Raw genomic sequence first — 13,632 nt, forward strand, 5'->3', positions numbered from 1 at the left:
CCTGGTGGCAATACAATGCATTCCAAGATGCTGTGTCATGGTCCAACAGAAATGTTACATTCTTCTGCAGTCTGTCAGTCAGTCAGTCTTCAATTGGCATACACAATTTCACTGATGTTCCTAACACGAACGTCGTCGGTAGAAGTCGAAAAGCATCCTTAATGAGGATAATCTTTAACTTCTGTTGGCCATTTTTAAACCATGTGAACCATTCGTAAAACTGAGTATGGCTTAAGCATCATTTGGTGTGCTTTTGTAAAGGTTTTTTTGAGTTTCAGACAAAATTTAATGCAGATATGTTGCTCCTCTAACTCTGCCATCTCGAAACTCGCAAACTGTGTGATGCAGTGTTCTACTCGATACACCTCTGAACAATAATTAACAAATGTCTCTGTCTGCTGTGGCCGGACTACAGATTGCAACTGTGCTCGAAGGGAGAAGCAGCCTGGCACGTGGTGTCGAGGAGAGGGATAGAAGGGTAGGAGTCGGAAAAGCGCAGTGCTGATTGGTGGAGCAAGCAGGGACAGGGAAGGGTTATTAGGTACTGTCAAGAGGTTTGGGAGGGGAGAGTGGAAATGGAAAAAGAAAAAAATAGAGAGGGAGGAAAAGACTAGGGGGTGTATTGGTGGAATAGAAGGTTGTGTAGTGATGTAGTGGGAGCAGGGAACAGGATAGTTACTTGAAAGGCAGGGCTAGCATAGATTGATGCCAGGGGAGTTATGGAAACACAGGATTAGTGCACGTAGTGTTCCCACCTGCGCAGCTCAGAAAAGGATCCAGAGTTCAGGAAGGATCAGATGGTGCAAGCTCTGAAGCAGTCACTGAAGCGATGTGTTGAGCATTATGTTCAGCAACTGGGTAGCCCAGCTCTCTCTTGGCCACAGTTTGTCAGTAGCCATTGATGTGGACAGACAGCTTATAAGTTTTCATTCCCCCATAGAAAATACCACAGTGATTCCAGCTTATTTCTGTAGCACACAACTACTCTCACAGCTAGCTTTGCTGTTGATGGGAGGGAAGTAAGTGGTGGCAGGAGGGTATATAGGACAGGTCTTTCATACAGGTCTGTTGCAGGGATATGAGCCATGAGACAAGGGGTTGGGAGCAGGGGTGGAGTAGGGTTTAAAGTTTAATATGTAATTGAGATTAAGTTTGAAATTTTATTATGGCCTTCCATTTCAATAGAAAGGTGAAAATACATTAAGGGAACAGTGTAAGCAGCATGAATACTGCCTTAACAAAGAGCATAAGTACTTATTCATATCCACTATGTTGTGCAGAAATGCAAAGAGGGAATGCTTAGGGGAGATCAGTCTGAGCTATTCTTAGTTCATTCTCTTTCAAATGCGTTTAGCAATAATTACTTGTAGTTTTACTGCCAAAAATATCAATTAGTACTACAATATCAATTAGTCCAAATATAATGGACAAATTGTTATAGTACTAAGCCATCTCGTGTGTGTTCATATAGTAAAAAAAGCTTTGTAACCTCACTGTTGTTCCCTACATGTTACGTCTCTGCTTTTAACTGATGAAAGACATAGTAAAACTTTTAATACCACTGGAAATCATTTGTTTCTGTTGAAGAAAATTTATTTCTTTTATTCATTTACAAAAGTTAATACTTGTATGCATGCGCTAGTACTGTTTCATTTTATTCACATATATCATTCGTAAGAAAATTATTTATTTGACATCTGGGAGTCTTTTGTTGCCACCATGGTAGCAGAGCTGCATCAAACCAGTCTTCAGGCTGAAGACAATAACAACATGGTAGATGGTAGCAGTACCATCTTCTGGAATTAATACCTCACTGGCAGAGGTACCCCCATATCAGTGAGTACAGCCTTAATGCAAGATACCAGATGCTGCAAGTCCTTTGGGTAAAGGTCTCCTATGTTTCCAATCCGAAAGCTGTCTGCATTCGTCACTTTTCCAGGATAGATGACTTGTCCTAATAAGAGAACATCTACTGTGATTAAAACTGATGATGAATATTATGAATATAGTAGTAATATGTGATCACTTTAATTACTAAACATATATTATGCATATATAAATGTACATAAGATGATGATGAATGTTGTTGCTGTTTTTTTATAACTAAGCTTTATTTGTAAGTAATAGCTACGGTGGCATATAGCATTGCTTATTTGATTGTATTTAGGGAGAAATAGGATCAAGTAAATAAATAATGTACAAGTAATCTGGCTGTGTAACTTTCGAGAAGTGGTGCGGTGAAAATGAACAATGAATTTTAATAGTGTGAGCAGTAGGCACTGTTCTCCAACACAAGTGGTCATCCTCTGTCAAATAATATAAAAGAAAATTGAAAATAAAGCCATAAAACTCTTTTTGCTTGTTTTAGACTATCTTGGTTTTTGTTTACGAAGACCAAACATAGAACTTGGTAACTTTCATGTGATCTAAAATGTCTTTCTGAATATAAAAATGGAATCCATATGTTAAAATAAAGGATTGTAAATTACCAACCCGTTTCTGTAGGGGAAATATGGAGAAAAGAGGAGATTACATACATAAAAAATGAATTCAAGTTCAGATCTATTGACGCCAGTAGTTTCTACTTAAACTGATGATTGGAAGTCTGTGCTCATGAATTACTGCTACTGGAAATATTATTTATAATTGTTGAAGTATGTCAATTCCCACTGTGAAACTTTCAGATATTCTTACAAATATGAGTCATTATCTGAGTCACCTAGCAGACAAAAGAAAACATGATTGTCTGTGGAGTTTTCTGAAAGATTCAGGTAAAATGTAAGATACGTAATGTTATTTAACATTTGCAATATGTCTTCTGCTGTTAATTTTCCCACCAGAAGTACATTGGAAACAAGAATTCCAAAAGACAACATTTTTGAAGATGAATGCTTAATCAGTCATATAAATGTTTGTGCATTTTCTGACGAGCCACACTGAATTAATGATATGCTTACAATGAGATGGTATAACAGAAAACTGAATAATTAATGAACAAACAACTAAGTTTTAAGGCAGCCATACATGAAGCATCATGTACACTTCAAATGTGTGTAATGTGAGAGGTTGAATTTCCAGATTTAAAGTATTTATTAATGGTTTTTTAATTAATGTTTAACAGCTGTTTCCCAAGAAAACAATAGAATATGGTGCTAATAAGACATCAAAAACTTGTGAATTACAAAAGGAATGAAAATATTATTATATGAAATGCTTGGGACAAACAGAGAAATAGGACTGATTACACATTACAAGACATACTATGCTGTTTTAAGGGAAGTGATTATAAAATCTGTGCATAATGGTGAAATCAGTAATTCAGGTAATAAAATTAAATCTATATTGGTCCTAGCAAAAAGATAAACAGGTGCTCAGTTACGGAATGAGGGTAGTCTGTGAAAAATAGGCAATAAATAGAAGCAGTAAGGTAGCCAATATATTTAATAATCACTTCCTGTAAGTAGCTCAGAAGATTGGCTTACACAGTTCAAGGGACAAAGCATTAGAATATATGCATGAAACAGTGCCTCATACATGCAGTCAAATCACAGTTACTCCCTGCTCTGACAAAGAAAATAAATCTCTCACTAAGTTGACAAGATCTCACGTAAAGTACTAAAACCCTGTTCTTCACGTAGGGTGTGTAGAATGCATTCAGTCATCTGTCCAACACATCACTATCATGGGGGATATTCCCAGACAGACTGAAGTATCCTACTGTCTGTCATGAGCACCAGGTAGTGGCTCATTTGAGAGACTCACATGTGCATCACTTCAAATGGCTCAGTATTTTCATCTTTGAGTGATAGTATGATGGCCATTGGATATGTAACTTTTTATGTAACCATCACTATTACTAAATTACATTACATTACTATTAAAAATTTTTCAAACAATGGAAGCTCCAGGTAGGAATGTCAACAATGTAGGAAAAGGCAGGTTGCTACTTACCGTAAGGAGACACGTCAAGATGCAGTCAGGTATGTGTAAAAGACATTCACATATAGCTTTCAGTCACAGCCTTTGTCAGTAGACACACACACACACACACACACACACACACACACACACACACACACACTGACCACAATCTCCAGCCTGAGGTGCTGGAGTTGGCGTTTTGTGTGTGTGTGTGTGTGTGTGTGTGTAAAAATTGTAATATCACCTCAGATGGCATATGAGGCCCTGAACCTACCTCTGGACAAAACAACAACAACTAAGGTAAGTATGTCCATGGGAACTGGGTATCTACTGAGGGGGCTCAGTTATAAGCTAAGAAAGTAATTAAAGGTAGATCTTATCATGCAAAAGCAAAATTTATGATAAAAAAGTGAAGGGTGTCCTCAGCCTACTGTATGTGAACAGTGAGGTCACATGCCACATACTCACAAGTGTGGCAAAATTATTGTGTGTCAGTGGTCACAAAACTTCAACAACAGTGCTTGACTTCTCCTTCAATACAGTTCAACTTGTTGCATCATATTTTGCCAGAACGTCTGCATCCAGCAATTATCAATAGCCATTCTTATCTCAGAAATTCATGGCAGGGTCTAGCAGCCATTCCTTTAGTTTGCAGCACACATAACCATATAACACGATATCCATAGACCCTGACTTGATTGACAATCAGGCATAGAAATCTATTAGCAATGAAAATTTAGCACATTCCTCAAAATCTTCAACTGCATATGGCAAAGGAAAAATGACTATCCAAGCAGCCTGAAATGATGGTTAACCACTGTCTGTATTGGTGCTTCTAATCCCAAGGCTTCTTTTCTAAAATTAGCTGTCATTTTCACATTTTCTGATCTACCTCTGATCATATAATGTGCTGGGAACTTTAGTTCGAAAACCTTTCATATAGAAATTTCGCTGCCTGCACTAAACTACTTCATTGGTGAATGTTGAACGCCAGACATCAGCCTCAGGGAGCCATCTGTAAAGTGCAAAAATGAGCTTTAATAAAATTATCTGATTATATTGCACATAGGGCATTTGAATCCACAACACTCTCAGCACTATTCATAATGTGTCCCACATACAACGGAATATGGGTGATAACAGGATATTGCCAACAGAAGTGCTAAAATAGCCTGCTGATAGAAGAAGGCACCTCATTACTGAAGTCTTAGGCCAACAACTTTCTGTGACCCTTACAGTAAAAATCTCTATGGAAGATCTTAACTTCTGTCTTATTACTACGGGAGTCATTGTTTAAGGAAACCATGGAGATTCTGATTGTCAGACAAGATATGAAATCCAGCCCCTGCTTTAATGAATTCACATAGAAGCTGCCACCACTGAAGACACTGCAAGGATACTTCACCTGCCATTGGGGGCACACATCTGTAAGGTATACTCTTTACCACCAGCCATCATCTGTGGCGTGGACTTGCATGCACAGTGCAGTTATGGTGGAGCATATAAGGGTGCCTCTTGGTACCGTATCATCAGTCTCTTGGCTCACTCTGATGATGGATGGAAGACATGACTGATTTATTGTTGGAGGAGTCAGAATTTGCATGGCTAAATCTTTGAAACTTAATAGATTATTAATAATCTGTCAAAGGGTAAATCACCAATGGTATCCAATGAATGTTAACGAGGAGTGACAAACACTATTTACAAATTGGCATAGAGTTGACAAACTGGAAGGAACCCTCTCACTACAGTTCAACTTCTTGCATCATATTTTGCCAGAAAATCTTTTTTTGTTTTTGACACATTTGAAAACCCAAAGGAAATCCATATTGTGTACAGTCAGTTAATCCTTTCTGTAATTAATGTTCAATTCAACCTGACAGTGTTCAACACAAATGGGTCTAGGAACAATGAATGAATTCGTTGCATGTTTGTGCATAATAATGGTTACAGATAGTGATCTTTAAAGAGCAAATGCAGCATTTTGGTCATGGGGGTTGCTGCCTTTGAGCAATTGACTGATGTTATTCATCGACTATTTTAGTATTAAAAAAGTCATGACCTACTGGACAAACTTTGTTGTTGTTGTTGTTGTGGTCTTCAGTCCTGAGACTGGTTTGATGCAGCTCTCCATGCTACTCTATCCTGTGCAAGCTTCTTCATCTCCCAGTACGTACTGCAGCCTACATCCTTCTGAATCTGCTTAGTGTATTCATCTCTTGATCTCCCTCTACAATTTTTACCCTCCACTCTGCCCTGGCAATACTAAATTGGTGATCCCTTGATGCCTCAGAACATGTCCTACCAATCGATCCCTTCTTCTAGTCAATTTGTGCCACAAACTCCTCTTCTCCCCAATTCTATTCAGTACCTCCTCATTAGTTATGTGATCTATCCATCTAATCTTCAGCATTCTTCCGTAGCACCACATTTCGAAAGCTTCTATTCTCTTCTTGTCCAAACTATTTATCGTCCATGTACATGGCTACACTCCATACAAATACTTTCAGAAACGACTTCATGACACTTAAATCTATACTTGATGTTAACAAATTTCTCTTCTTCAGAAACGCTTTCCTTGCCATTGCCAGTCTGCATTTTATATCCTCTCTACTTTGACCATCATCAGTTATTTTGCTCCCCAAATAGCAAAACTCCTTTACTACTTTAAGTGTCTCAATTCTTAATCTAATTCCCTCAGCACATCTGATTTAATCTGAATACATTCCATTATCCTCGTTTTGATTTTGTTGATGTTCATTTTATACCCTCCTTTCAAGACACTGTCCATTCCGTTCAACTGCTCTTCCAGGTCCTTTGCTGTCTCTGACAGAATTACAATGTCATCGGTGAACCTTAAAGTTTTTATTTCTTCTCCATGGATTTTAATACCTACTCTGAATTTTTCTTTTGTTTCTTTTACTGCTTGCTCAATATGCAGATTGAACAACATCAGGGAGAGGCTACAACCCTGTCTCACTCCCTTCCCAAACACTGCTTCCCTTTCATGCCCCTCGACTCTTATAACTGCCATCTGGTTTCTGTACAAATTGTGAATAGCCTTTTGCTCCCTGTATTTTACACCTACCACCTTCAGAATTTGAAAGAGAGTATTCCACTCAACATTGTCAAAAGCTTTCTCTAAGTCTACAAATGCTAGAAACGTAGGTTTGCCTTTCCTTAATCTAGCTTCTAAAATAAGTTGTAGGGTCAGTATTGCCTCACGTGTTCCAGTATTTCTACAGAATCCAAACTGATCTTCCCCGAGGTCGGATTGTACCAGTTTTTCCATTCGTCTGTAAAGAATTCGCGTTAGTATTTTGCAGCTGCGATTTATTAAACTGATAGTTCGGTAATTTTCACATCTGTCAATGACTCCTTTTTTTGGGATTGGAATTATTATATTCTTCTTGAAGTCTGAGGGTATTTCGCCTGTCTCATACATTTTGCTCACCAGATGGTAGAGTTTTGTCAGGACTGGCTCTCCTAAGGTTGTCAGTAGTTCTAATGGAATGTTGTCTACTCCCGGGGCCTTGTTTCGACTTAGGTCTTTCAGTGCTCTATCAAACTCTTCACGCAGTATCATATCTCCCATTTCATCTTCATCTACATCCTCTTCCATTTCTATAACATTGCCCTCAAGTACATCGCCCTTGTATAGACCCTCTATATACTCCTTCCACCTTTCTGCTTTCCCTTCTTTGCTTAGAACTGGGTTTCCATCTGAGCTCATGATATTCATACAAGTGGTTCTCTTTTCCCCAAAGGTCTCTTTAATTTTCCTTTAGGCAGTATCTATCTTACCACTAGTGAGATAAGCCTCTACATCCTTACATTTGTCCTCTAGCCATGCCTGCTTAGCCATTTTGCACTTCCTGTTGATCTCATTTTTGAGACGTTTGTATTCCTTTTTGCCTGCTTCATTTACTGCATTTTTATATTTTCTCCTTTCGTCAATTAAATTCAATATTTCTTCTGTTACCCAAGGATTTCTACTAGCCCTCATCTTTTTACCTACTTGAGCCTCTGCTGCCTTCACTACTTCATCCCTCAAAGCTACCCATTCTTCTTCTACTGTATTTCTTTCCCCCATTCTTGTCAATTGTTCCCTTATGCTCTCCCTGAAACTCTGTGCAACCTCTGGTTTAGTCAGTTTATCCAGGTCACATCTCCTTAGATTCCCACCTTTTTGCAGTTTCTTCAGTTTTAATCTGCAGTTCATAGCCAATAGATTGTGGTCAGAATCCACATCTGCCCCTGGAAATGTCTTACAATTTAAAACCTGGTTCTTAAATCTCTGTCTTAGCATTATATAATCTATCTGAAATCTGTCAGTATCTCCAGGCTTCTTCCATGTATAAAACCTTCTTTTATGATTCTTGAACCAAGTGTTAGCTATGATTAAGTTGTGCTCTGTGCAAAATTCCACCAGGCTGCTTCCTCTTTCATTTCTTAATCCCAATCCATATTCACCTACTACGTTTCCTTCTCTTCCTTTTCTACTATCGAATTCCAGTCACCCATGACTATTAAATTTTCATCTCCCTTCATTATCTGAATAATTTCTTTTATCTCATCATACATTTCTTCAATTTCTTCATCATCTGCAGAGCTAGTAGGCATATAGACTTCTACTACTGTCGTAGGCGTGGGCTTCGTGTCTATCTTGGCCACAACAATGCATTTGCTGTGCTGTTTGTAGTAGCTTACCCACATTCCTATTGCTTTATTCATTATTAAACCTACTCCTGCATTACCCCTATTTGATTTTGTATTTATAACCCTATATTCACCTGACCAAAAGTCTTGTTCCTCCTGCCACCGAACTTCACTAATTCCCACTATATCCAACTTTAACCTATCCATTTCCCTTTTTAAATTTTCTAACCTTCCTACCCGATTAAGGGATCTGACATTCCACGCTCCGATCTGTAGAACGCCAGTTTTCTTTCTCCTGATAACGATGTCCTCCTGAGTAGTCCCCGCCCGGAGATCCAAATTGGGGACTATTTTACCTCCGGAATATTTTACCCAAGAGGACGCTATCATCATTTATCCATACAGTAAAGCTGCATGCCTTCGGGAAAAAATTACGGCCGTAGTTTTCCCTCGCTTTCAGCCGTTCGCAGTACCACAACAGCAAGGCCGTTTTGGTTAGTGTTACAAGGCCAGATCAGTCAATCATCTAGACTGTTGCCCCTGCAACTACCAAAAAGGCTGCTGCCCCTCTTCAGGAACCATACATTTGTCTGGCTCAACAGATACTCCTCCGTTGTGGTTCCACCTACGGTATGGCTATCTGTTTCGCTGAGGCACGCAAGCCTCCCCACCAATGGCAAGGTCTATGGTTCATGGGGGGAGGGGACAAACTTTAAACTGCAAGTATTAAGGTAAGCTTTGTATGGATACCATCTCATGTGGGTATCGTAGGAAGTGAACTTCATGACTGATAGACAAATGAATCTTTCACAAGGGAGCTACTAAATCTCAGAATTCAAAAAAGTACACCTGCACCTAAAAGTCTGTGAAATATAGTAAAAAACCACCGCCACTACTAGCAAACAAAGAACAATTAAGAAGAAGAAAGAGTGAGTCTTTTGCAGTGCCCAGACTAAACACTGGCCACATGATTTTCATCCAATGTTTTCTTCTATTAAATGAAGACCCAACCCAAGATATTTGTGATGGCCATCTTAACAATGGGACATATCTTCACTGAGTGTACTGTACTCATTAAGCTGAGAGCACCTCTCTTAGCAGGTGATGAAACAGTCATCCAGTGAGTCCTGAAATTTAGGAGGGAATTCAAGTTTTACTAAATATTGTTTATCAGTCTGCCAAATTACATGTTGGATTGAGCACAGAGTTTGTCCCACTGCAGTCAAGGCTTCAGTGGCCTCCAACAACGTTCCTCTCTACCATGATATACTCAGTAATTACTTTTCCAGCAAAGTATCTAATTCATTTTCTTAAGAATGGCATATTTCCAATTTATCCAGTACTCCCTCATGTTGTGAAGATCAGTTTTGCACTACATTCTAAAACAAAAAAGGAAGTGATGGCCATGAAGTGTAGTCCCTTTAAAATCAAAATCATCATTATCATCATCATCACCATTATCAGTAGCAGCATAGTTGCACAATACAGTAACAAGTAACTGTAGCAATCTTAAATGTAATTTGAAACAACACTTATATTGTGGCAAACAAACCTTTTTTGCTCAGATGAGAGTAGAAAGTGTCGAAAGCAAAGTTGGGATGCTTGGGGCAGAGATATGAAGTTATAATGTGGCTTTCATGCTCTGGCAACTTAACCAGTTTCTGGAATCCCAGTAGCTCCATCCCGTGTTGTAAAGTTTGGCAGTTCTCACGATACCTGTTTGCAATGGCAAAATAATTTTTATTTTAGCATCTCTGAGGATTATTTCTTCATAAAACAGCTCTTTTATTAGTAAAAGAAAGACTGTGGTTCATTAAGTGACATCAAAAATGAGTAGGCTAAAATATATCAGTTTCTTTCTGCACATAATGATACTTATTACATAAAACCTTTAAAGTCACTTAATCATTCTAGTGTTAGGACTAACTCATTTTTGTACAGTATAATGACAGCCACTCTCTTAAATACTGGGTGTCCCACGTAAAACCAGTACGCCTTGTGTAATGGTTAATTATCTCTAGGTGAATCACTTATGAAGTGACAATAATGTCTCAAAAGTTGGCTGCACTGCATTTTATCGGAAAATTGAGTGCATCAGTTGTTCTGAGAAGATCATATTGTCAAATTGTTCCAGAAATGGGGCATTGTAACAGCAAATTGATGTTGGGATTCTTGCCTATCGTGTGAATGTAGTGCAAGAGTTGAAATTTGGCAATCAGGAAAAAAAGAGTTCATTATTGTAATTGGCTGTTAACATCAGTTGCTAATGGTTACCTGGCCCCTTGCTTTACTTCATGTCAGATGAGGCCCACTTTCATTTGTCAGATTATGTAAACTCCCAGAATTGCAGATACTGGTTACAGGACAACCAATATATTTTGCACAAACCACCTCTCCCCTCAGAGAAGATGGTGTTTGGTGTGCTTTGTCCAGCATGCACATTGTTGGCCTGTATTTTTCAATTACATCTTAAACAGTGGCAGCTATCTAGAGGTCTTTGACTCTTTCTATACACAATTAATGGATGCAGAGAAGCTGTATGTAGTATTCCAATAGATGGAGTGACCGCTCGCATATCAAACCAAAGTATGGCCCACATCACCAACATGTTCCCTGAAACCGACATATCACTAGAGGTCTCTGTCCCCCAAGATCCCTAGACTTTGCTAAAAAGCAAAGCATTTGCTGATATCCTTGCACAACAGACGATCTTAAACAAGAAATTATTAGAGAAAAGAACATCACACCTCAGAATTACAGAATGTTGCTGGTAATGTCATCACATGAAGTCAACAATGCCTTGATCCCCATGGCCCTCACTTCCAGCATCTCATATAAACAGGTAACATGTTTTTAACGTTACTATTATCTGTTCTTTTTTAATTAGTTCATTGTTACTTGCACAGCAGGTGTGAGGCTTACCAGTTTTATGGGTAACACCCTGTAAATTTATGTGGAAATTTGTGTTATACTAGCCTATTTACCAAACTCCAGCTTTGCTTGCCACTGACAGTACAGAGTACACTGAAAAAACTGCAAGGGGCTTCAAAAAGCAAGTTACACATGTTATCCCACACTAAGACCATTGCACAGCAAGGGTGTTACATCATCAGAAGAGAGTGTGTGTTCTGGGATTCTTGAGAGACAGTTCTGCTGTGGTATGGATAACAAGTGCATCACAGCATGGGAGTGAAATGGCATCGCATCTGGCAACGTACCCCACAATTGGAGAACATGGGACAGTATGATTCCTTGAACAAAATGTCTGAATTGCACACTAACCATGAAAGTGTGGTTGTATATGGACCAAATGCAATGTGGCATCTAGCAGTAGTGAAATGATGCCAACAATTTAATCAAGCCCATACAGACACAGGTGATGCTGATCAGGAAGGAAGGCAATGACATTGACCACAGAGGACAATGTCCAGGCAATTGAGGAACTGATTCACAGTAATTGTAAATCTTTGGATGATAAGGGCATTCATATAGTAATTTTTGAATGGATCTGTGACCAAGGAATGGATTTCTATTGTTGAGGAATTGAACAATTGGTAGAATGTTCCAGCTGTTGTTTAGAGTGATTTGGTAACTATGTTGAGAAATACTGACATGTATGTCTGTCACTTTAAAGGGTACTGCAGCATTCAATAAAATGTAGTTGGCCTGCCATAATAGTATGTAGCTTTCTTTTTGAAAATCCCTCAAATGTTGCAATGACTTGAGGATCCATCTCATCAATGACTATGTTGTAAACAGATAAGCACATTGGATGATTGGACATTCATCTTGACAGAGATGTGAAAAGTATTGTACATTCCCATATGAACAAACAAAAGTGATGGAAGTCATTGGTTCAGATATAGCAGATCAAAGGAATGAAGAAATGTAAGACACGCACACATTAATGGACATAACGACACCAGCTGTTTAGGAGCAGACAGTGCGAGATGAAAGGAAATGACTGTGCCAACAAGTATAGGCAAGTCTTGCCAAGCACGAGAAGGAGAGGCAGGTGGGTTTCAACAGAATAGAGTAACAAAGCACTGTAAGTATGAGAAATGTGCTGAAGATGATGTCCCTGCCCAAACCAGTCAGTTTAGAGTTGAGTTTTCTGTGGCAGGTAGAGTGGCCACCAGAATGTGTTAATATTGTTCATATTTAGTGTTGGTACCAGGCCTGGTAGGGCACATAATGGATGAAAACATCATCAGATGTCGACTGTTCACTGTGAAGGACATGAGAGGCCACATCCTCATCTGAGATAATGTTGTTAGCCCCTGACAGACTTTGAAAGGAGTGTCACTGCAGGCCTCCATTTGGCCAGCTGGTCGAATTGTGCAAAATTCAGATTTGTGGGACATTCAGATGTGACACTGGTCGAATTTTAGACTGCATGGAAACCTGAAGACAGTGTACTCATTGTCGAGGTTCCTGTCAGCCGCACAACGGAGGATCGCCATATTGTGCACCGACAAAAAAGTAATCTTTTCACAATTGTGCCTGTCATTGAAGAAAATGTAATGGACTCATTGTAACATTCTGTGTCATCCTGCACCATTAATTGGAGACAAGCAGCAGCTGGACTGGAGATTTACTGTCCCTTGTGTAGGCTCCCATTAACACCACAATGCAGATGGCTGCATTTGGAGTGGTGCCGTGATGGGGAAGCACGGACTGTAGATGAACAGCATCACAGTGTGTTCAACAATGAATTCTGATTCTGCACTAACCACTGTGAGCAACTGTGGCGGTGACCTGGGGAAAGGTCCCTTTCTTACAATATTTTGGAGAGGCACAGCAGTGCTATTCCTACATCATGGGGTGGAGAGCAGTATGGTATGATTTCAGGTCAAGGCTGGTAGTGACTGAGGGAATCTGATGGCACAACAGCACACAACAGACTTCCTTCACCCTCATATGTTACCTCTCATGTGACAGTATTGTGGTGCAACTTTTCAACAGGACAATTGTTGTCCACACATAGCATGTGTCTATGAATTGTCTGTGTGATGTTGAGGGACTCCCATGGCCAGGAAGATCCTCAAATCC

The 13,632-nt window shown here is 39.3% G+C and overlaps 1 protein-coding gene across 1 annotated transcript in view; it reads right to left on the reverse strand.

Annotated features, from left to right (window-relative positions):
- Positions 1-1,571: 1,571 nt before the first annotated feature.
- Positions 1,572-13,632, reverse strand: part of LOC126094672 (2-aminoethylphosphonate--pyruvate transaminase-like) — a 124,201-nt gene continuing 112,140 nt past the window's right edge. The window contains exons 7-8 of the mRNA XM_049909182.1: positions 10,133-10,296; positions 1,572-1,954 (exon numbers count right to left, since the gene is read on the reverse strand). Of these exons, the coding sequence (XP_049765139.1) occupies positions 1,803-1,954; positions 10,133-10,296 (316 nt within the window). The 3' untranslated portion in view covers positions 1,572-1,802. The remainder of the gene's footprint in view (positions 1,955-10,132; positions 10,297-13,632) is intronic.

This window comes from Schistocerca cancellata, chromosome 8 (genome assembly GCF_023864275.1).
Source record: "Schistocerca cancellata isolate TAMUIC-IGC-003103 chromosome 8, iqSchCanc2.1, whole genome shotgun sequence".
NCBI classification, from domain to species: Eukaryota; Metazoa; Arthropoda; class Insecta; order Orthoptera; family Acrididae; genus Schistocerca; species Schistocerca cancellata.